Source organism: Zingiber officinale, chromosome 7A (assembly GCF_018446385.1).
Source record: "Zingiber officinale cultivar Zhangliang chromosome 7A, Zo_v1.1, whole genome shotgun sequence".
Taxonomy (NCBI): Eukaryota; Viridiplantae; Streptophyta; class Magnoliopsida; order Zingiberales; family Zingiberaceae; genus Zingiber; species Zingiber officinale.
In genome coordinates, this window is record NC_055998.1 from 137,093,540 (window position 1) to 137,117,585 (window position 24,046).

General features: G+C 35.8%; 1 protein-coding gene across 1 annotated transcript; it reads right to left on the reverse strand.

Moving 5' to 3' along the window:
* Positions 1-2,489: 2,489 nt before the first annotated feature.
* On the reverse strand, positions 2,490-11,080 carry LOC122002762 (transcription elongation factor SPT4 homolog 1-like). The gene is made up of 5 exons (XM_042558066.1): positions 10,815-11,080; positions 10,610-10,701; positions 4,519-4,574; positions 2,791-2,852; positions 2,490-2,690 (listed from the first exon to the last, which is right to left on the reverse strand). Exons 1-5 carry the CDS (start codon positions 10,950-10,952, stop codon positions 2,640-2,642), a joined length of 399 nt encoding a protein of 132 aa, XP_042414000.1. The 5' UTR covers positions 10,953-11,080; the 3' UTR covers positions 2,490-2,639.
* Positions 11,081-24,046: the final 12,966 nt, after the last annotated feature.

Genomic DNA, 24,046 nt, shown 5'->3' on the forward strand with positions numbered 1-24,046 from the left:
GCAACGGTCAAATGACATGAGGCTACATTGGATCACTCAATTGATAATAGAATTCAATCAACTTAGCTAGGCTTCGAAAGACTACCGGATGAAGCGATAAGGAAATCCATCGACTTATAGTGGATTCACTCGACTAATCGATAATAGAGCAATAAAATACTAAGTGAAGCTTGAAGGCTAACAAATAAAAATTGTCTAAATCAATTGAGCTTAAATTCTCTGGTTCACTTTAGCCTTCATCATAAAATTCTTGCTATAAATGATATTTTTTTTTTGGGACGATGCGATAATTAAAATATGAGGTACTGTAATATTAGATTTTGGGATCGAAACTCGGTGTATTTGTGCATGTCTTCTCTCATACCTTAGCCAGTAGTAATCCATGATTTACATCCTCCGTGTTAGCCTAGGGACGGATTGACGAGAGGGTTGGGGATGAGCAAATGTCTTTTGTCACATTGTTATAAATGAGACTTTGTGTTAATCCCCACAAAATTTATGGGGTGCTCAGTTAGCTAGAATAGGATAAATTTATTACAATAGGACATAAATCAAATTTTAACATGGAAATGGACGGTAAAAGACGTTTAAGATGAATATAATAATATTTTACTATAATTGTTATAAATGATACCTAGTGTATATAAAAATAATATTATAAATGGTCCCTTCATTTTTAGAAGTTATCTAAAAGGAGAAAGATTTAAGACTTTGAAAGTAACTCATTGATACGAGCCATATGCTATAGAGTAGAAATGATGATAGTTTTAAAGTGGGCATCGCATATTCAATTTAGCCTATTAATGGGAGTTGAACTATGTTATATGCTTGTGTAAGCAATTGATATGAATGGATTTCTTACCTTTTATTATAGTTTGATTTTTGTGTTCTTGCTAAGGCATTAGAGAGAGTAGAAAGATATTATTGGTAAGAATAGAAAATTATATTTTCAATCCTGTAATTTGTATCTTTTTTAATTTTAGTCTTGTTATGAGTTAATTTACGTTCTTAGTCCTGTAACTTGTAATATTTTCTAATTTCAGTCTTTTTTCCTCTAAAATTGGAATTTTTCAACGAAAAATATCTAGTTTGTGGTTGGAATATAAAAAACACATGGATCATAAAAAATCAAAATCCCCAAATTCAATTTACAATTCATCATTTTCTGTTAAAAATTTTCAATTTTAGAAGAAAAGAGATTGAAATTGAAAAATATTACAAGTTAAAGGACTAAAAATATAAATTGACTCATAATAGGATTAAAATTGAAAAAATATAAATTACAGGACTAAAAACATAATTTTCTCTTTGTAAGAATATTATTCACCGATTCTAGCTATTCAACCATTTATCATTTAATTTCATATTCAAGTTTAATTTTTATATTAAAACAAAAGTAAATGAATTCTTATACATTAGTTGTAGAGGAGAGCGCATTGTTTATTAAAAATATTTTCTTTTTAGCTTCAGATGTATTAATAAATAAATTTATTTATAAATTATTTTAGACATAAAAATAATTAGATGAGTAATACTTGAGCGATTTCAAATCTCAGCCCAAACAAAAAAAAAACTCAAAATAAAATTAAAACATTTTAAAAAATAGTTCTCTCTAAAAACTCAATCAAACTAGTCAATTAATCAAATTATGAATTATAAACAAATTTAATAAAAAAAAATCATCAAATTTTCTTACAATGCTAAAAATGAAATTACATTAAAGACCTGCTTTTCCAAACAAGAGAACCTACCAAATTCACTCATATAAATTGTAGAACTTTTGAAAAAATAATTTCTTAATCTAAATTATATAATTTTACCAATTATATTCTAAAAAAAAATATAAAAGGGAGGGGGGAAAATGATTACTCCCTGATAACATAAGAGCAATTACCATAGTTCATGAAGACTATACCATCTATAACGTTGAGATCAATGCAAGTTTTGATCCTTCAGCATTTGGAGATGAGTGCATGGCAGAGGACATCATGAACAGAATACTTGATGAAGAGAGAAAAAGTGTTATCATTATTATCTATTTAGAAGACTAATTTTGCATTGAGCAGTATAGGAGCTTTGCAATGACTCTGATGATCCTCAAGTAAAGAGGTTGACATTGAAGAAGGAAGGCCATGTTCATGAGCCACTCCAGCCACCATTAACACCCCTTCTTCAATTGCCTTCAATGCTGGTTCTTTGCTCTCACAGCTACAGAGCCATCAATCTTGCCACCAGTTCCAGTTAAATGCATCTCCTACCTCTTGTGCTTTTAGGCATGCCATTAAAAGATTTAACCGTTGCACCGCGATAAGGTATCAGAGAATTAATGTAGCATTTAAATGCAGGAAGAGACTGGAGCTTCGTGAAGAGACTATCTAGCATGAAAAGGATCTGTAGTGTTCATCCCCTGTTGATCTCACTGAGCTGGAAATTAAGACATTCTTGGGATACTTGTAGCACCAAATGTTACAAGTCATGTGTCCAATGTATTGATGAACAGTTTAAGTCGCTTGTGCATTTAAGAAGATAGTTATTGTTGTCAACAAATCTGGTGGGAATTAAAACTTGAACTAGTTAGCAGTAACAACAGTTGAAATAAAACAGTTTAACTGGTAACATGGACATGGACATGGACAGGTTTATGCACGCTTTGGAGGCACATACTGGACATTGTTATCAGCACAAATAGCCTGCATGAATGATAAAATATCAGACCAGAGTTGAAAGTAATGTGATATTTCCAAACATGCAACAAAATATGTAGGGGTTCTTACAAATAACATAGAGTACCTGGTATTCTTCTGGAAGTTCTTCAGAGACGGCGAGTGTGTAGCAACCAGGAATAAACCTCCCTGCGGAGTTTACAAGGTTATAAGTTGGTTCGTGAATGAGAAAAGCTTTCATGGTTTCATTTGCTTGACCATGTCAAAACATAGTAATTGTATAAGAAAATGCTGGAAAAGATGACATCCAACCTAAAAATTGTACCCTAGAAATTAGTCCCTTGGAAATAGTAAGAATTTTGGACTGCGCTTGAGTCTCTCTTTTACATATGGATTTCCTTTCAATGAAATACTCATTGAACAAGTAAATATGATTCCTTTTCAATTTTGATATGGAGCATATATGTTACTTTAAACTGCTTTAGGATCAGTATTGAGTTTTTTTTTTTTACAAGGTAAAAGAAAAGTTTACAATACTCCACCTTAATTTGGAGACTTAACAATGAATCTATAATCTAATTTCTTTTCTGTTTATTTTGTTATATGTAAATCAAAATGTTGACAGAGTAAGATAGAATGAATACAAAAAGTAAGATTAAAATATTAGTAGCGTAAGTCAGAATTAATAATTTTTCTCCAAAGAAGAAAACACTGTCAGATTGATAGTTTGGATGACAAACAAGTCGGCATCAACATAGACCAAAATCTCCCTTTTTTACTACCATTAAGTGACCAATGCTTATCTTGGTCTATCAATATCTTATCCAGTGGAAACAGTCAAGGTCACCGACATTTTAAAATAATAGATGCATTATAATAACTTGCTCTATTATGAGAGATGAAAGGATAACCACATTTCAAGCTCCCAGATTCACAATATCATCGCCAGTCACTAATGAATCACAAATAGAAAAATAAAATAAAATCCTAAAGAACTAAGAACAAAAAGAACCACGAGATTTTGGCCGTTTGTACGTGTCTAATATTTATCCATCCATTTCCTATGCATACCTAAGCATAAGACGAATGCTTTGATGTTTCAATATAATCCATGTTAGGAGACATCAGAAGGATGAAAATAAAGGATTTAAGGAAAAATATCAAGTAGAACTAAGAACAAACCTAACACCGTGTTTTTTCGGTAGATTCATTTATTGGATCATTTACCATTTGACAGAATAAGGCAATTTTATTATCCTTCCAAAGTTACCTGCACAGTTTTTGTCTAAGTTTTCAAGTACCGTGATATATATATATATATATTTTTTTCAGATTATGATTACATCAATATTTTTGACACTAGCATACCTCTGAGACTTAACATAGCTTAATAAATTTCAAAGTTTGCTCAAATTAGAAATAAATGGATGCGTAGCACTTGCAAATTGTTTACTTGTATTGGAGATCAAAGCTACAAACACACATCCAGTATGTTGGATAAACAATAAATGCTAGGATGGGTGTAATGTGGAAAAAAAAACCCAGCAGAGCATTAGCATCACCAATTATGATCGACAATTATCCTTTGAATAGTATGTTACGGTTGCGCATCAACATAATTTTAATGCAGTGCCATATGATTGCTAAGAGAAATTTAATTACAAACCAGACAGAAACCAGGTCTGCAATTTAATGATAACAAAAGAATAAATGAGCGGAAACTTGACTGATGAAAATGAGTTCAGAAAAGTATAAAACGTTTGCATCATGAAACTACTTATAAAATCATAAACATATTTGTGAAATTAACTTGTGCATAAGTTCTCTTAGTGTAACAGTCACACTTGAAACTCACCTATTCTTAACCATCTAGCAGCCCAACTTCTACTTGGATCCATCATTGATATAATCCTGCAGTGATATGAACCATTTATTACAGTTGCGAGTTAAAATTAACACAAGATCAAACATCAGTTTAGCTTATACAACAAGATCAATCCAAATAAACATGTAAACATAACTACATAAAATCCATGTAGAAATACAACAAAATCCATTGCAATTATACATAAATGAAGGATTGAACACATCAGTGTAGTTTAAAAAACGTGGTTTATCCTAGTCAACTTTTTAACAGGAAAACCTCAAGATACAAGATAAAAAATACAAAGCGTCAAAATAGCCATGTAAGTAGAGATCTTAATAACTCAATTTGACAATTGTCATTAAAGTTAACTACAAAAGCCAACATAGTGCGTTAAGCTTGCAAAGAAAATTCATGATTCTTTCTGTTAAGATTTTTCAAGGAAATCAAACTTTTAGACAATCTAAGACCAAAACTAGATTGTCGGAGGATCGTTTTAAATTTGAAAAATTCAGTATGAATGACCATATTTATTTAGAAGTATATTCAATCCATTTTCCAAATTTACCTTTTTCATTCTACTGTTTTTCCCCACTCTAGTAGTCATCTCTATGAATGTCAATTTGTAAGATACCACAATATCCCATGCCAGCAAGTAGCATTATTGATAACCAGAATTAGATCATCATTATAGTTGAACACCCCGCTAAGAAATAGTACAAACTAAAATCAGAGATGGGTCATCCGGTTGGAAATGATAGATTTGCTGAAAAAAAAAAGCTAAAGAAAGAGGTGGAGATCAACGTAGATCAATACAACAAGCCAACATCATAAGAAGGTGAAAACATGGTTTCATTCAGGACAAAAAAACAAAACTGCACCATGTTTACAGCATCAAAGAAAGAAGAGTCTTTTACTAGTATCTAATTTAAAATTTTTATGGAGAATTGAAAATAAAACTGATACCCTAAAAATTATTTTAAAACAAAAAATGATAACAAATAATTATGAGAAAAAGGGATTGTGGCATATAAAAACTTAGCTTCAAACAAATGTGTAGAATTCTTCAGTGCATAAACTAACATTTTATATTTCATTTGAAAAATTTAGAAGATGAAGATATAGAAGGATGACACGTGAACTTTAATGCATAGAATAATTCAAAGATTTCCTATACACACTCTCAGTCTACCATTTTATAAGTGAATGGAAGAGCACAAGTCGTGCAATATAGATGCCAGAAGGTTGTGAGAATGTGTCATTAATTCTCATATATTCCAATTAAATTATTCAAAGGGTAGGTTACCAATGACTTGAAACTGATCCAGATAAAGAATATATACCAAATGCATTGTCCAGGACCATACTGACATATAAGCAATTTTGTTTTTTTTTAATAATATTTTCTCTCAAGGTATGCCTAACCATCATGCTCTTCAAGTGATGTATCTGCAGTAACTGGCATCTAAGCTTAGACTTTGGTGTTCCATAACTTAATGTGTGTACACGCTCACGATGGTAGAAACTTCCTCCTATACACTCAAGAAAAACAGCAAATCGCCCCCGCGGGCTGGATCAACCGGTTAAGGCGTGGCATTCTTGCACAATGAGTTGTAGGGTCGAAGGTCCACGGACGCGCACTGGATGAATAATCTGGGTCGGCTGTGTTAAATTCCGGAGACACCACGCTTTAACCGGGCCAGCATTTACCGCTGATTTACTTCCTCCTAGGATTCCTGTGGGGCCAGGCCTAGGGGGCCGCTGGGCGGCGGGACCCGCCTTTTTTGCACAAAGAAAAGCAGCAAATCCCTCAAGCAGAGGAATTGGATGTCATCGGTGAACAAAACCCTAAAGAGGGGAGACAAAGGATGACACATAGAGTCATTCAGACCCTACATCTACCCCCTGTTTATCTTATACACGAGGGAAAAAGGGAGGAAAGATAGAGAGAAATGGTGTTGGTCACATATATGCAAGGAATTAGAAAAACAAGACTGCATAGAGTAACTTTGTGTTAGAAACAAGGGGGTAAAGGGAACATGACAACACTAAGGAGCAATAAGGAAGTCAACACAGTATAATATTAATGAACATGCTTGTTAATTCATTTATTAATCTAAATAAATACAAAAAAAACAGGCATCATATCTAATGTTGGCACATAAAATCTGTAAAACAATTAGCCATTATTCTTAATTTCCTACATTTACTAATTATAGATATATAGAGTAATTTAATGAGCATTATTATAATTCATACACATGCAATGTGGTAGTTACATCTCATGCCTTAAATAAAGGAGAGGTAATGAGAGAAATACTAATATGAGCTTATCATACATTATAAAGATGAAAATACCATTATTTTCTATCCCTCTTCTTATGGTTAGGAAGAGGAATACTGTAAGAACATCCCTGGAGCAAGCTTAATCACCCAATATAGGTTAGTGCACCTCAAGCATAGTATCAGTACAAGAAAAATGTGGATTACTCATACAATCAAGTGGCGAAAGTTAATGATGGAAAGCAAAGTATCTTTAAGGAGAGGATAGAAATATAGTGACTTAAATACAACATGAGATAAGATGACATCAAATTTGAAAATGATGGTTAAGAGTGTACTCAATAAGTCAAAAGAGCGGACACCGTCAAATAAAGATCTTAGTGGTGCAATGAAGAAATACAATAGAAAGTGACGGAAAAACAAATAACCTATAAGTTATTGTATATTTATAAGAACGAAAAAAACTATACAAAAAATAAGCAATAACTAAGAAAGAGTCTAAAAAAGCAATGAGTGAAGCCAAGAATGAATCTATCAAATGCTTATATCGATAGCTTAATACAAAAGAAGGAAAAAGGACATCTCAAATAGTTAAAGTGAGAGAGAGGAAAATAAGGTATTTTATCCAAATAATAATCATTAAGATGAGTCCAATAGAGTATTAGTGAAGGATGATGAAATAAGTTATTCGTTCTGATATTGAAAATGGACTGATGAATGGAGGGTAAGTACTCTAGTCCCCTTTATAAGAAAAACAAGACAAACAAAATTGTGTAAATTACAAGACATTATACTAATGAGTTATACCATGGAACTTTAACAAAGAATAAGAGAAAAAATATTTTAAATGGAGAGCAAGGTGATCGGAAATCAATTTGAAGTCATGCTTGAAAGGTCGATGATAGAAACTATACTTAGACAACTAATTGAAAAGTATCCGGAAAAGAAGCAAGACTTGCACAAAATATTCATTAACCTAAAAAAATTTATAATATAGTTCTAAGGGAAATTATGTAGAGAGTTTTAGAAGAGAAAGTTATTAGTGTAGTGTATATTGAAAAATTAAGGATATAATGATAAAAATGAAGATTCCAAGCAGATTAACGAAAGCAATTCCTAAAAAAGATAGGGTTACATCAAGAATTAACTAAATCCATATCTTTTTACAATAGTTGTGCATGAACTCACTAGACACATCCAAAACACATGTTATCATAGTGTATGTTATTTGCAGACAAGGGTTGAAATTTCCACTCATGTCAAGGTTTCGGTCTTAGACCGGAACGATACTGTTTCGGTATTGTATCGTATCGTGCTGTGCCTATATAGTTTCGATATTTTTTAAATTTTTATATAATAATTATTAGATAAATATGTTTATTATGTATAATTTAAAAATAAGTTATATATTGATTTTATATAAGTTCTTTGAACAACTTAATATGGTTAAAAAAATAATTAAATATAATTTTCTTTAAAGATGTATTAATTACTCAAATTAAAATTGATACATCATAATTATATAAATTAATTGTTTATTCATTTAATTAATTATTAAATCTTATATATTTAAAATAGTAAAAAAAATCAAAATATTAATTAAACAGTAAAAAAGAATATAAAATAATAAAAAAAATTATCAGAATATAAATATGTTTGATTAGAATTTTTTATAATATCAATTAATATATTTTTTAAGATTTTAAATATAATTTTTATATATTTTATAGGGATAATTTAATTAGGGTTCATAAAAGCTTATTTAAAATATCACATCTCTAGTTGGGAATTGTTTAAATTAATTAAATCTTTTTTCTTTTGTAACGTACGTAGCACAGCGATCCCGCGATCCCGATGGCCCACGAGCATTGCTCGTGCGACGCTTTTGGCGGCGCGGAGGCGTCGATCGCAAGCGGATGGCGAACGCGAAATTTGTTCGTGTGTTGTGCCGGTTTCGCTTCCTCACCGAAACGGTAAATTCAGGCGGTTTCGGGCAACACGGCTCGGCAATTCAAACCCTGTTTGCAGATAATATTATTTTGGTGAATGGGATACATGAAAGAGAAAATCTTAAGCTCGAATCTTGACTGGAAACACTAGAAATAAAAGCTTTTAAACTTAATAAAGATAGAATATATAAAATTTTAGTTCAATAGTATTAAACATAATGAGATAATTATTAAGATAGAAAATGACAAATTACCTATAAAGGAGAATTTTAAATATCTAGAATCATTTTTACAAAAGAATAGAGAGGTTGATAGAGATGTTTTATATAGGATACAAGTAGGATGATTGAAATGGAGAAGAGCGTTAAGTGTCATTTGTAATTATAAGGTATTTCTAAAGTTTAAAGAGAAGTTTTACAAAATGACAGTTAAACTTGTTACGTTATATGGACTTGAAAGTTGGGTTATGAATCAAGTACACGTAGAAGATGAGTGTCATAGGTATAAGGATATTAAGGTGGATATACGGATATATAAGAATGGATAGGATAAGTAATGAGAACATTAAAGAAAAAATCAATGTTCGGAGAAAACACAGAAAGACACGTTTAAAATGGTATGAATATATACTTAAGCGGCCAATAAATGCCCTAGTTAGGAGATGAGAGAAAATGATAAATATGCACATTAATCAAGGAAAAGGAAAACCAAAGAAATAATAAAATAAAAAAAGTTTCATTTAAATATAGATGAGGATATATTAGAGGACTGTGCCCAATGACGTAGAAGGATCCATATAATCGACTCCACTTAATGGAAATAAAGGCTTGTTGTAGTTATTGTTGTTGTCAGTTAGCACAAACAAAATATGGGCCATATACGCCCCTTGATGTCACTTAGATATGCATTATGGATTGCATTAACTACATCCAACCAATAAATTTTTTGAAAAAAACTTTGATTACTAAATATTTTTTATTCATGAACAATGTCATTATGTTTAATTACAGTGACAACTATATATAAATGCATTGGGCATGAAGTTCTTATTGATACAGGTTTCATATTTAATGGATATATTACTTAACAAGAAGAAACTAGTCATACTATCATTAATATAATAAATAATAAATGGTTAAGACAAAAAGTACTTTTGAAGTGAGTGACTACAATGCTCTCCTTAGACACAGAAAATTACTATAAGATTATGGTACGACCTTCTATACCTTATGGATCAAGAAAGAAATATGTAAAAAAAGATAAACAAATGAAGATACAGGACATTAGAATGTTTAGATTGGTATGTAAATCGAGAATAAATAGGTATAGCTCCAATGATAAAATACAAGAAAATTAGTTGAGATGATATGAACACATTCAAAGATGACCAATAAATTGTTTAGTTTACAAAGTTGAATAGAATGTAGTAGGTAATGTATAAGGGACAATGGGTTGATGTAACACATATGATTCATTAGGCACTCTTGCATTTTTATTTTTTTTAGTTGACATCAAGTATCCATCTCTTTGAACCGACTAATCCTAGGGTGACTGGCTCGGCCCTACGGAAGTTTTCCACGGGCCACCAGGTAATTTAACCTAGAAGCGCTCAGATGGGCAGCGTTTTTAAGCCCGTTTCTCACTGGCATTTGTCACTCTTGCATTAAGCATAATGGAGTGGAAATTTCATATATTCAACTCCAAATAATTAGGGAAAACACGATCTGATGATGACGATTATATACACATATAGTATTAGTGGAATTTAAGCTGTTGTTCAGCAAACATCACGTGTAAATATTAGCAGGATAAAAAAATATGCAAGAATGATAGGAAAGCGTATGACTCACCCCGTGAAGTTGGGAGTCGTACAGTTGACAACGTTGTCATGCTCCTTCTCCATCTCCAAAAAGGGGCAATTCTCACAGCCGGATTCCCTGAACTGAATCAAAAGTAAATGAATCAAACTTCCGTACAATAGAATCCAAAAGATATAAAAACATTGGTTAGGCAAGCATAAAGGGTTTGGGCACGAGAAGGAACCCTAAATAATACCTGGTCGTAGGTCTTGACGAGGCGGCAACGGAGGCAGGCTCTGAGCTCCTGGCCGAAGCTGGTCGGAATCTGGGCGAAGCTGGGTGGCCTATCATCCTCCTCCTCTCGGAAGTAATCGCTTCGCTTCCCGCTCCCCATGGCCGCCGCCACCGCCCTCACGCAGTTACGGTCTCCGAGACCGAGAGCGCCTGATCTTATGGGAAAAAATTGGGTTCAGCCCCCAGAACTTTCGAAATGACCATTACACATCCATAGGCCATTGCGATCGAAGGGCGAAATTTTCATCACATCTCTATTAGATTCCGTTAAAGTCGGCCTGACGGTACTAAATTTATTAAAATCAAATTAATTTAAAAAAAATCAACTAACGTAATAAAAAAATCAAATTAATAAAAAAAAATTAATTTATAATTATATTTAATAATTTGTTTTTTAAAATAAAATTATTAAAAAATTTAATAAAAAATTAGACAGTTTAATATAAAATTAAAAATCTTAATATTTATTAAAAAATTATTATTTTAAAAAATAATTTAATGGATTTTTAATTCAATTTAATTAAATAATTAATATTTAAAAATAAATAAACCGAATCAAAATTTCAAATTAATTTAATTTGATTGGTTATTTCGATTGAATAAAAATTTTGCTCCTCCTACCTAGACTTGCCCATACGACCGAGTCTGAATCGAACTCGACTCGGAACCGAAACTAAATCAACGGTCCAATTAAGGATCAGACCTTGAATAAATTGGAGAATGGACATTTTGAAAATCGATGAGGAAATTAACAATTAACTGCCTATCTATTAATATGTATTTAAAAATTCTTTTTAATTTTGCTTTAGATTTTTTTAAAATATATATAATATTTTAGTGACATTGTGATGTAGTTTAATATAAATTAAATTATTGTTTAAAATTTTTCTACGTGGAACTAGAGTAAATTTAAAAATTCCTACAAATACATCATACTGTAGATACCTGAGTGCAGTGGCGGATCCAGATAAAAAAAAAGAGGGTGCTCAAAGAATAGAGCTGGAACTTGTTTTCCTTCTCGTTGTCCCTCGGACTACAGCATAATGGTGAAATTTTCCGGAAGCAAGGGGATGCTCAAACGGATGGATCCTCTAGTCCTCAAAGGTTGGAGTCCAACCTCCAACCTTTACATTGGTGGGGGTAATGACCCTCCACCTGTTAACAGGTGGGGGTCATTGTCTCCCATAAATCCTCTTGTCCCAGTACAGGAACAGACTAGGACAAGGGGACCAGAGAATCCTGGTCCCTACTCAAGTACACCCTTACTCCCTCCTAGATCCATCATGACCGAAATGACAATCTAAATATTCTACCACGATACTATATAAATCCTCGTTGCTCCCTCCTTCTAAATATTCATCATGGACACAAAATTCATCAATAGAGCAACTCGTACAAGCGGAGAAACAACTCCTTGATTGGGGAACATGAAGGATAAGCAATAGGAGACTCGTTGTTCTCAAGGAATCAAATCTTGGGATCACAAGCTCATCAATGTTGCTTGCAACTTTGTGAAGGAGAAGATAGCAACCAGAAATATAAGACATTTTTAAATCAAATTGATACTCTAGATAGTGATCCCCTTCTAGATCATCATTAAACTCTGGCCACGTGGCTTGGCTCCGCGTCAACAGACCTGTCTATAAGCCCGAAGCGTATCGCATCCATCCATGTCAATTTCAAAACTGTAGGTCTCCAAATTGCCTCTTCAACTTCAAGAGTGTCCGATCTCCCACAGTGTCTCCTGAGCTTGCAAAGTGCTCGGCCTCTCAAGTGCCCCTTTGAGTTTCAAATTGCTTGGCCTCCCGAGCATCCCTTTAGCTTCTAAAGTTTTTGGCTTCCCAAGCGCCCTTTTAATTTGCATATTGCTTGGCCTCTCGGGCACCCTTTCAATTTCCAGAGTGCTCAAACTCTCAAAAGTGCTCCACCAGCCTCCAAAGTGATGGGTCTCTCGAGTGTCCCTTCAGCTCCATGAGACCTAACTCCTCCATATTAGTCCAAATATTATCCTAACATAGTTTTTGTTAGTGCAATCGACATTGGATCAAAGTTGATCGGGTTGATCAAGTTCGAGTTGACTCGAGCTTGGGTTTCGATGGTTGATCAATATATGAGAGAGATATCAAATTGGTCATGATTAACCGGATACTTGACGATATTGACAAGAGAAAAATCTAAGTGGATCATAGAGGACTGAACACTTGTTATAAACGAAATGTCTAATTGGATCATGAACGACCAAACGCTTAGCATAAGAGGAAAGTTCAAGTGGATTACGGAGGACTGAACACTTGGTGATCGGAAGTCCAACAGAAAATCAGTAAGGAAAAAATTCAAATAGGTCAAGAAGAACTAGATACTTGACAAGAAAGCCCTGGTAAGTTATGTATGACCAGATGTTGGGCAACTAGAAATCTTAATAGGTCATGGATAATTGATGTTGAGTAGAGAAAGACATGGAAGGTCAAGGATAACCAAATAGCAGACCAGACACGATTTCAACTTTAAAAAGGCTGGAACTAGAGTTAGTAATTGATTGATAGGAAGTGACAATCAATTGACAAACTCTAAACTTGGAATTTGGGGTTTGCTATTCGAAATCGATCAAGGCAATTGATTGGAATAGATTGGTAGCTTATTCCCAGCGAATATAAGGTCTTGAAATCGATTGGAGCAAGCGAATGGCAGAAGTTTCATAAAGAAATAAAAGTCTGCTGAATCGATTGGCCAAATCTATTGAGCATTGCAGAATCGATTGGCCAAATCAATTGAGCATTGCCGAATCGATTGACCCAATCAATAGGTAGTACTTTCTTCGCAATCAGAAGGCTTCAGAATTAATTGGGTTAGTCGATTAGAAGTTGGTAAACAATTGGTATGACTCGCCAATCAATTGGTCAAGTGAAAAAGAGTTGTTCTGTAGGTTTGAACAGTCGGACCTGATATGACAATCGATTAAGGATAAAGTCAATTGATTGGGAGGCGTTGGTCAATCCGAAAGCAATCTTAGAAAAGGAGGTTTCATAGAGATTTCAAGTTATTGGTTCTTTAGTATCTAGAGATGAAGTGTTGCTACATTTCCTATCACCAAGAGACATTTTTAAACAATAAGAAATCGAGCAAAATAAGGTTTTGATTGTAAAGTCATTTTCAATTATATTTTATCTTTGCATTCTCTTTTCTTGTTGTATTCTTGTACTCAAGTTTGTAAGAGGTTTCTCTATCTCCAGAAGAATTCCGAAAAGGAAAAAGTTCTTAGTGGTAGTTGTGAACTAGGAGTGGATCCTTAGATTAGTCTCTTCAAGGGATATAATACTAAGTAAATCCAAGGTGTAGTGCATGTGGTGTTCAAGTTGATTGAAAATTTTCACTGCATTCAACAACAAACACAAAGCAAAACTGAAAAGTGATCGAAGATATTCACCATCTTTTAGCTCACACAGGTCCTAACAGGCCTCACCAATATTCTGCATGTCATTGCCTCAATTCAACACCTCTTTGTGACCGCTAGCTTAGCCTTGCATCCAAGCTCAACCCATTTGTATCACTCCTCTGAATGACATGGATCTTCATCCACCAATGTGTTGTGAGTCTAGTCCCTCAAAAAGGGATCACCAAAAGTTAGGTTAAATCGAACCAATTGAATCGGTTGATTTTCAAAATCCAGTTTGATTTTTTCAAATTTCATTTAAAAAAATATCAGTTAATTTAGTTTGGATTCATTTTAAAATCTAATATTCAGTTAAATCAAATAAACTAACTTTTTTGGACCGAATTGAATTTTTAAACTGAATCGAATTTTTAAATCCTATTAAATTTTTTTTGCTTAATTTGATTTTCTATTAAATTAATTGATATTTTATCGATTTAATTTGTTCGATTTGTATTAAAACTTTGATTGAAAAACAAATTTGTTCAGTTAATTTAATTCAATTCGGTTGAACTCGCCGGCTGTCAAAATAGAAGCAAGTCATTATAAGGCATGGCTCACACAGCACATGACTCAGCCTATACGAAGCAAAAGGGTGTGCACGCCTTGCCATAGAGTGCAGCTAGAAAGTTGTGGCCTTTGCATGATTAGACTAACTTTAATTAGGACTCCTTCATAACTTTTGAAAAGTTTGCACTTATATAATTTTGGGCGCTAGAGGCTCAGTGCCTCTTCTATCTGAAGTTCAAATTGTTGGATATAATTATTTTTATTAGATGAGTTTATTTATAAATTACATACGTGAATATGATCTAAACTTTTTAAAGTAATCTAATTTATATCTAGTGGATTTCGGATAATTACACACGTGAATATGATTGTTGGTGCAATTTCCAATAGGTCAAGGTTGACCTAGTTGACCAAGCGTAAACCTTGGTCATGGTTTCGATGTTTGACAATACAGAAAGACATGTAGACATGGACAATGCAGGTGCAGTTGTCCATGCGGAGAGATACTGATCAGAGTCTGATCAGGTTGGATGAAGAAGAGTCAAGTAGGTCAAGGTTGACCGGAAAGTCCTGGTGAGTGAAGCCAGGCAGTTCGGAAAGTCCTGGTGAGTGAAGCCAGGTAGTCGGGAAATCCTGGTGAGTGAAGTCAGGTGAAAATCCTAGTGAGTGAAGCTAGGTGAAAGTGAAAGTCCTGGTGAGTGAAGCCAGGCAGTGGGAAAGTCCTGGTGAGTGAAGCCAGACAGTGGGAAAGTCCTGGTGAGTGAGGCCGGGCAGATTGGAAATCCTGGTGAGTGAAGCCAGGTGGAAAGTCCAGTGAGTGAGGCAGCATGAAAACCCTAGTGAGTGAAGCTAGGTGAAAGTCCCGTGAGTGAAGTAAAGTCCTGGTAAGTGAAGCGCGGTGAAAATCCTAGTGAGTGAAGCTAGGTGAAAGTCCTGGTGAGTGAAGCCGGGCAAGGGAAAATCCAGATGGATCAAGGGTGATCGGACATCTGGTGTTGAGAAGGTCAAGTAGGTCAAGGGAGTGACCGGATACTTGACACGAAGAGAAATGTCCAAGTGGGTCAAAGGGATTGACCGGACACTTGGTGGGGAGTCTTAGCAGGTCAAGGGAGTGACTGGATGCTAAGCATGAGATACCAATAGGTCAAGGTTGACCGGATATTGGTTTGGACTTGGTTTGGGCAAAAAACCAAGACCTGGATCGGTCTGGAGACCGATCAGAAAGTGATTAGTGCCTCTGTGAGCTTACTGATCGGTCTAGGGACCGATCAGCAGGAAGCCTGATCGGTCCCCGGGACCGATCAGGGCACGCACAGAGAGTTGGGCAACTCTTTGTGAAAGCCTCTGATCGGTCTGGGGACCGATCAGCATAGAGCTTGATCGGTCCCCACGACCGATCAGATCAGCCCCAGACCGATCAGGGTGATGCCTGATCGGTCTAGCCCTAGCCGTTGTGACTCAACGGCTAGGTTATTTCGGGCTTCTGTGTTCTGGCCTTTTTGCTTGCAGGTTCGCAGGATATCAGAGGATATAAAAGAGGCTGAGGGCTTCTACAGAACTTCTTCTTCTTCCCCCTCTGAAGCTTTCTTCTTCTTCTTCCTCCTCTGAACTAAGCTGTGTTCTTGAGCTTTGCTGAGCTCCGAAGCTTCGAGTGAGCTTCTTCGACTGAGTTGCTTGGTGGCATTCGTCCGTGAAGTTGGTGTTTCATCCGGGACTTCAGTCGACGAGAAGGCAAGCGAGTATTTGTACATTCATTGTGTATTTCGTTCTTGCTCTTCTTTGTATTTCCATATTGCTGTTGCAAGCTATTGTGGCGAGGTTTCTCCACCCACAAGGAGTATTTATTAGCCGGTTTTCCGGGGACTCATCCACCGACGGATTGATAGGCTTCGTCCACCTTACGGACACGCCGAGGAGTAGGAGTTTATCTCCGAACCTCGTTACATCGCTGCGTGTTGAGGTTTGATCTTCTTGTCTTTGTTTCTTTGTTTTATTTTCCGCCGCGCTAACCCTAATCGTAGGAAGAAACGAAGATTTGGAGTCGGCTATTCACACCCCCCCCCTCTCTAGCCGAGTACGACGATCCTAACAAGTGGTATCAGAGCGAGGTCGCTCTTCGTTGGATCAACACCCGGGGGAGCACAAGCTAGAGATGGATCAACTTGGAGAAGACATCACAATTCCACCTTTCTACGATCGCGACGACTTCGCGTTTTGGAAGGTAAGAATGAAGTACTTTCTTATGACTAACTTAGAAAATTGGAGTTGTGTTCAATTAGGTTTCAAGCCTCCAATGGATAAGGAAGGAAAACCACTTGAGAAGAAGAAGTGGACAAGGGAACAAATCCATCATTCCATGATCAACGATGAGGTAATGAAAGTATTTGAATTCTCATTACCTAATGACATTCTATGTAAGATAGGTGGATACAACAATGCCAAGGAGTTGTGGAACAACTTGGCTAAGTTCCATGAGGGGAACTCCACTTCAAGCCATGAAAAGGAGTCAAGTGAGCCAAGGAGTTCACATCATGGAGGGATGAATTTAGAAGTTGAGGGATACTCAACATCTAAAGAAGAAGAGGAGGAGTGTTCCTCTTCAAGTTCGGAGCAAGGAGAAGAAGCTTCTATCTCCGGAAGGGATAAGAAGAAAGACTTCATCCATTCTCAACCCTAGGTAACTCAAGCATTTCAATTTCAAATAAATTACACATAATGTGCTTTGAGTGTAGGGAGTATGGACATTACAAGAGTAAGTGTCCAAGGAGGATTAGGAAGACTCCACCGGCACCAAAAGTCAAGGAAGCCGGAGTCCCGATATGCAAGGGCAAGGAGCACGTGGTGTGCTTCCAATGCAAGCAAAGGGGACACTATAGGAGTCAATGTCCGAGGGAGAGACAACCTCACAAGGACAAAAGACCGAGCACGTCAATAGGGGGAGCGAAGGCAAACCCTAAGGTAACATTTAAGTCTCACTCTTGCAATAAGACAAATGCTAGTAGTTTTGTTACAATTGTTAATAATGATAAGCATGTTAACTTTAGGAACCAATATATGTTCTTAGGTGCCAAACATGTGAGCCTAGATAAGGATAACACTAGGAAAGCCAACCCTAGAATTAACCCATCTAAGGCTAAGGAGTGTTAGAGTGTATACTAAAAGCCTAGCTTTTGGTATAAACATTTATCTAGAAATAAGAATCACATTGGTCAAATGTCTACATTTATGATAAATGTAGTTGTTCAATTAATTTATATTGTAGATAACATGGTGTGTGGTGTCACACACAGAGGATCATGTTATCAGTATCTTATAAATTATAAACAGTAGCTCACGACCATAATGGAAAGGAATAAACCATTGGAAGGTCATAGTGTAATTAGGTATCAGTTTATCTTGACTGTATAATTACACTAGTACACTCAGAGTGTATTGAGTAGGACCATTTGAGGTCGTTTCTTTTATACTGACTTTATAAAGAAACAAAGACCTCGGTTATTATGGAAGTGTGTGCTCTTAATCCTAATATAATAACAAGCACATATATTTGATATTTATTTCTTTAATTTATCAATGGGTGAGATTTAGTTCGATAAATCAATAAGCCCGATAAGTTGGGAAATGGTATCACTTATAGTGTGTGTTGTTGATTATAGAAGGAAACTGTGTCCTAGAGATATTAGGTTGATAATGTCCTCAAGAGGAGCTCATAAGGATTGTCATGTTAAACCCTGCAGGTGGACTTAGTCCGACATGATAATAAGGTTGAGTGGTACTACTCTTGGACTAAGATATTAATTAAATGAGTTGTCAGTAACTCACTTAATTAGTGAACATTCGATATCTTAAACACAGGGAGACTAACATGCTCATAATAAGAAGGAGCCCAAAAATGTAATTTGGGATTGGTGCGGTAGTTCAATAATAGTTCTCTAGTGGAATGAATTATTATTGATAAAATTAAGTTGTGTGTTCGGGGCGAACACGGGATGCTTAATTTTATCGGGAGACCAAAACCAATTCCTCCTCTCGGTCCCTATCGTAGCCTCTTATTTATAGAGTTCTATACCCACCTATACCCACCTTCTATACCCACCCAATGGGGGCCGGCCAAGCTAGCTTGGGAACAAGCTAGGGCCGGCCTAGGTATAAATTGGGTTGCCCAAGCTAGTGGGGGCCGGCCAAATTAAATTAAAAGGGATTTTAATTTTAATTTTTATTATGTGAAAGAAATAATTTATTAAAGAGAATTAAAATAAAAATATCTCTCTTGTAAAAGATCTACAAAAGATTAAAGAAAGAGATTAAATCTCTTTCCTTATTTGTAGATTGGTGAGATATTTTATTTTCTCTTTAAAAATTATCCACATGTTGATAAAATTAAAATTATAGAAATTTCCTTTTATCAACCATGAAGAGATTTTTAAAGAGAAATTTTATTTTAAAATTTCCGGAAACAAATTAGGAAGTTTTAATTTGTTGATTAAAACTTGTCTAATTTATTTCCTCTTGATGTGGCCGGCATTAGAGATTAATTGGAAATATTATTTATTTTTCTCAATTAAATCATGTCAAGGGAATTAAGGAAATTTTATTGTAATTAAATTTCCTAATTTGCCTAGGCCAAGGAATATAAAAGAAGGGGTGATGGTGCCTTCACAAGATACAACCTCTATTAAGGTTTGATCTTCTTGTCTTTGTTTCTTTGTTTTATTTTCCGCCGCGCTAACCCTAATCGTAGGAAGAAACGAAGATTTGGAGTTGGCTATTCACACCCCCCCCTCTCTAGCCGAGTACGACGATCCTAACAAGTGGTATCAGAGCGAGGTCGCTCTTCGTTGGATCAACACCCGGGGGAGCACAAGCTAAAGATGGATCAACTTGGAGAAGACATCACAATTCCACCTTTCTACGATCGCGACGACTTCGCGTTTTGGAAGGTAAGAATGAAGTACTTTCTTATGACTAACCTAGAAAATTGGAGTTGTGTTCAATTAGGTTTCAAGCCTCCAATGGATAAGGAAGGAAAACCACTTGAGAAGAAGAAGTGGACAAGGGAACAAATCCACCATTCCACGATCAACGATGAGGTAATGAAAGTATTTGAATTCTCATTACCTAATGACATTCTATGTAAGATAGGTGGATACAACAATGCCAAGGAGTTGTGGAACAACTTGGCTAAGTTCCATGAGGGGAACTCCACTTCAAGCCATGAAGAGGAGTCAAGTGAGCCAAGGAGTTCACATCATGGAGGGATGAATTTAGAAGTTGAGGGATACTCAACATCTAAAGAAGAAGAGGAGGAGTGTTCCTCTTCAAGTTCGGAGCAAGGAGAAGAAGCTTCTATCTCCGGAAGGGATGAAGAAGAAAAACTTCATCCATCCTCAACCCTAGGTAACTCAAGCATTTCAATTTCAAATAAATTACACATAATGTGCTTTGAGTGTAGGGAGTATGGACATTACAAGAGTAAGTGTTCAAGGAGGATTAGGAAGACTCCACCGGCACCAAAAGTCAAGGAAGCCGGAGTCCCGATATGCAAGGGCAAGGAGCACGTGGTGTGCTTCCAATGCAAGCAAAGGGGACACTATAGGAGTCAATGTCCGAGGGAGAGACAACCTCACAAGGACAAAAGACCGAGCACGTCAATAGGGGGAGCGAAGGCAAACCCTAAGGTAACATTTAAGTCTCACTCTTGCAATAAGACAAATGCTAGTAGTTTTGTTACAATTGTTAATAATGATAAGCATGTTAACTTTAGGAACCAATATATGTTCTTAGGTGCCAAACATGTGAGCCTAGATAAGGATAACACTAGGAAAGCCAACCCTAGAATTAACCCATCTAAGGCTAAGGAGTGTTAGAGTGTATACTAAAAGCCTAGCTTTTGGTATAAACATTTATCTAGAAATAAGAATCACATTGGTCAAATGTCTACATTTATGATAAATGTAGTTGTTCAATTAATTTATATTGTAGATAACATGGTGTGTGGTGTCACACACAGAGGATCATGTTATCAGTATCTTATAAATTATAAACAGTAGCTCACGACCATAATGGAAAGGAATAAACCATTGGAAGGTCATAGTGTAATTAGGTATCAGTTTATCTTGACTGTATAATTACACTAGTACACTCAGAGTGTATTGAGTAGGACCATTTGAGGTCGTTTCTTTTATACTGACTTTATAAAGAAACAAAGACCTCGGTTATTATGGAAGTGTGTGCTCTTAATCCTAATATAATAACAAGCACATATATTTGATATTTATTTCTTTAATTTATCAATGGGTGAGATTTAGTTCGATAAATCAATAAGCCCGATAAGTTGGGAAATGGTATCACTTATAGTGTGTGTTGTTGATTATAGAAGGAAACTGTGTCCTAGAGATACTAGGTTGATAATGTCCTCAAGAGGAGCTCATAAGGATTGTCATGTTAAACCTTGCAGGTGGACTTAGTCCGACATGATAATAAGGTTGAGTGGTACTACTCTTGGACTAAGATATTAATTAAATGAGTTGTCAGTAACTCACTTAATTAGTGGACATTCGATATCTTAAACACAGGGAGACTAACATGCTCATAATAAGAAGGAGCCCAAAAATGTAATTTGGGATTGGTGCGGTAGTTCAATAATAGTTCTCTAGTGGAATGAATTATTATTGATAAAATTAAGTTGTGTGTTCGGGGCGAACACGGGATGCTTAATTTTATCGGGAGACCAAAACCAATTCCTCCTCTCGGTCCCTATCGTAGCCTCTTATTTATAGAGTTCTATACCCACCTATACCCACCTTCTATACTCACTAATAGGGGCCGGCCAAGCTAGCTTGGGAACAAGCTAGGGCCGGCCTAGGTTGGGTGGCCGGCCCTAGCTTGAATCCAAGCTAGTGGGGGCCGGCCAAATTAAATTAAAAAGGGATTTTAATTTTAATTTTTATTATGTGAAAGAAATAATTTATTAAAGAGAATTAAAATAAAAATATCTCTCTTGTAAAAGATCTACAAAAGATTAAAGAAAGAGATTAAATCTCTTTCCTTATTTGTAGATTGGTGAGATATTTTATTTTCTCTTTAAAATTATCCACATGTTGATAAAATTAAAATTATAGAAATTTCCTTTTATCAACCATGAAGAGATTTTTAAAGAGAAATTTTATTTTTAAAATTTCCGGAAACAAATTAGGAAGTTTTAATTTGTTGATTAAAACTTGTCTAATTTATTTCCTCTTGATGTGGCTGGCCATTAGAGATTAATTGGGGAAATATTATTTTATTTTTCTCAATTAAATCATGTCAAGGGAATTAAGGAAATTTTATTGTAATTAAATTTCCTAATTTGCCTAGGCCAAGGAATATAAAAGAAGGGGTGATGGTGCCTTCACAAGATACAACCTCTATTAAGGTTTGATCTTCTTGTCTTTGTTTCTTTGTTTTATTTTCCGCTGCGCTAACCCTAATCGTAGGAAGAAACGAAGATTTGGAGTCGGCTATTCACACCCCCCCTCTCTAGCCGAGTACGACGATCCTAACAAGTGGTATCAGAGCGAGGTCGCTCTTCGTTGGATCAACACCCGGGGGAGCACAAGCTAGAGATGGATCAACTTGGAGAAGACATCACAATTCCACCTTTCTACGATCGCGACGACTTCGCGTTTTGGAAGGTAAGAATGAAGTACTTTCTTATGACTAACCTAGAAAATTGGAGTTGTGTTCAATTAGGTTTCAAGCCTCTAATGGATAAGGAAGGAAAACCACTTGAGAAGAAGAAGTGGACAAGGGAACAAATCCACCATTCCACGATCAACGATGAGGTAATGAAAGTATTTGAATTCTCATTACCTAATGACATTCTATGTAAGATAGGTGGATACAACAATGCCAAGGAGTTGTGGAACAACTTGCTAAGTTCCATGAGGGGAACTTCACTTCAAGCCATGAAGAGGAGTCAAGTGAGCCAAGGAGTTCACATCATGGAGGGATGAATTTAGAAGTTGAGGGATACTCAACATCTAAAGAAGAAGAGGAGGAGTGTTCCTCTTCAAGTTCGGAGCAAGGAGAAGAAGCTTCTATCTCCAGAAGGGATGAAGAAGAAAGACTTCATCCATCCTCAACCCTAGGTAACTCAAGCATTTCAATTTAAAATAAATTACACATAATGTGCTTTGAGTGTAGGGAGTATGGACATTACAAGAGTAAGTGTCCAAGGAGGATTAGGAAGACTCCACCGGCACCAAAAGTCAAGGAAGCCGGAGTCCCGATATGCAAGGGCAAGGAGCACGTGGTGTGCTTCCAATGCAAGCAAAGGGGACACTATAGGAGTCAATGTCCGAGGGGGAGACAACCTCACAAGGACAAAAGACCGAGCACGTCAATAGGGGGAGCGAAGGCAAACCCTAAGGTAACATTTAAGTCTCACTCTTGCAATAAGACAAATGCTAGTAGTTTTGTTACAATTGTTAATAATGATAAGCATGTTAACTTTAGGAACCAATATATGTTCTTAGGTGCCAAACATGTGAGCCTAGATAAGGATAACACTAGGAAAGCCAACCCTAGAATTAACCCATCTAAGGCTAAGGAGAACCTAGGTAGAAACCCCAAAACAACTAGACACATGCCTAGGAATACCTCAAAGAAAAATGAAAAATTAAAAATTGAGGTATTAGAGAAGGAGAATCAAGTCTTGAGGTCAAGACTTGATACTTTGGAAAAGGCTCTTAAGAACTTGGAGAAGTCATCTCTAGGGTTTAAGGGTCAAAAACCAATGTCCAAGGACAAGAAAGGTTTGGGTCACAAACCTAAGTCCCAAGTGATCAAGCCCAATTATCATAATGTTCCATTCGATTATGGAACAAAACCTAGGGCTAGGAAGACCATTACCAAGGTCACAAGGGGAGTCACCCCTAGAGTTGATCTTGATGAGACTCAAATGGCCAAGGCTTCAAAGCCTAGGAGGGTCATTAGAAGGGTTTCTAGGGAAGTCATCCTTAGTGAATACTTAGTGAACCCAATGAGCTCCAATAGGTATTGGGTTCCTAGGAGCGTGATTTCATCACGCTAGATGAGTTAGGGTGTGCCAACCTTACTTGAATAGGTAGTTAACCTAATCATAGCAAAAGGTGGCACTTTAGGAATTTTCAAGGTGTAATCAAGCCTTGGAAATGAAATGGAAAAATTATTCCTAAGGTGATTAGAATGTGCCAATCAAATTTGAGGAGTTGTCTAGAGTAAATCTAGTTGGC

Coding starts and splice junctions, on each gene's coding strand:
- LOC122002762 (XM_042558066.1), bottom strand. CDS start 10,952: ATGGGGAGCGGGAAGCGAAGCGATTACTTCCGAGAGGAGGAGGATGAT. Junction 10,702..10,814: donor TCGTCAAGACCTACGACCAG/GTATTATTTAGG, acceptor CTTTTGATTCAG/TTCAGGGAATCCGGCTGTGA. Junction 4,575..10,609: donor ACGACTCCCAACTTCACGGG/GTGAGTCATACG, acceptor ATATCACTGCAG/GATTATATCAATGATGGATC.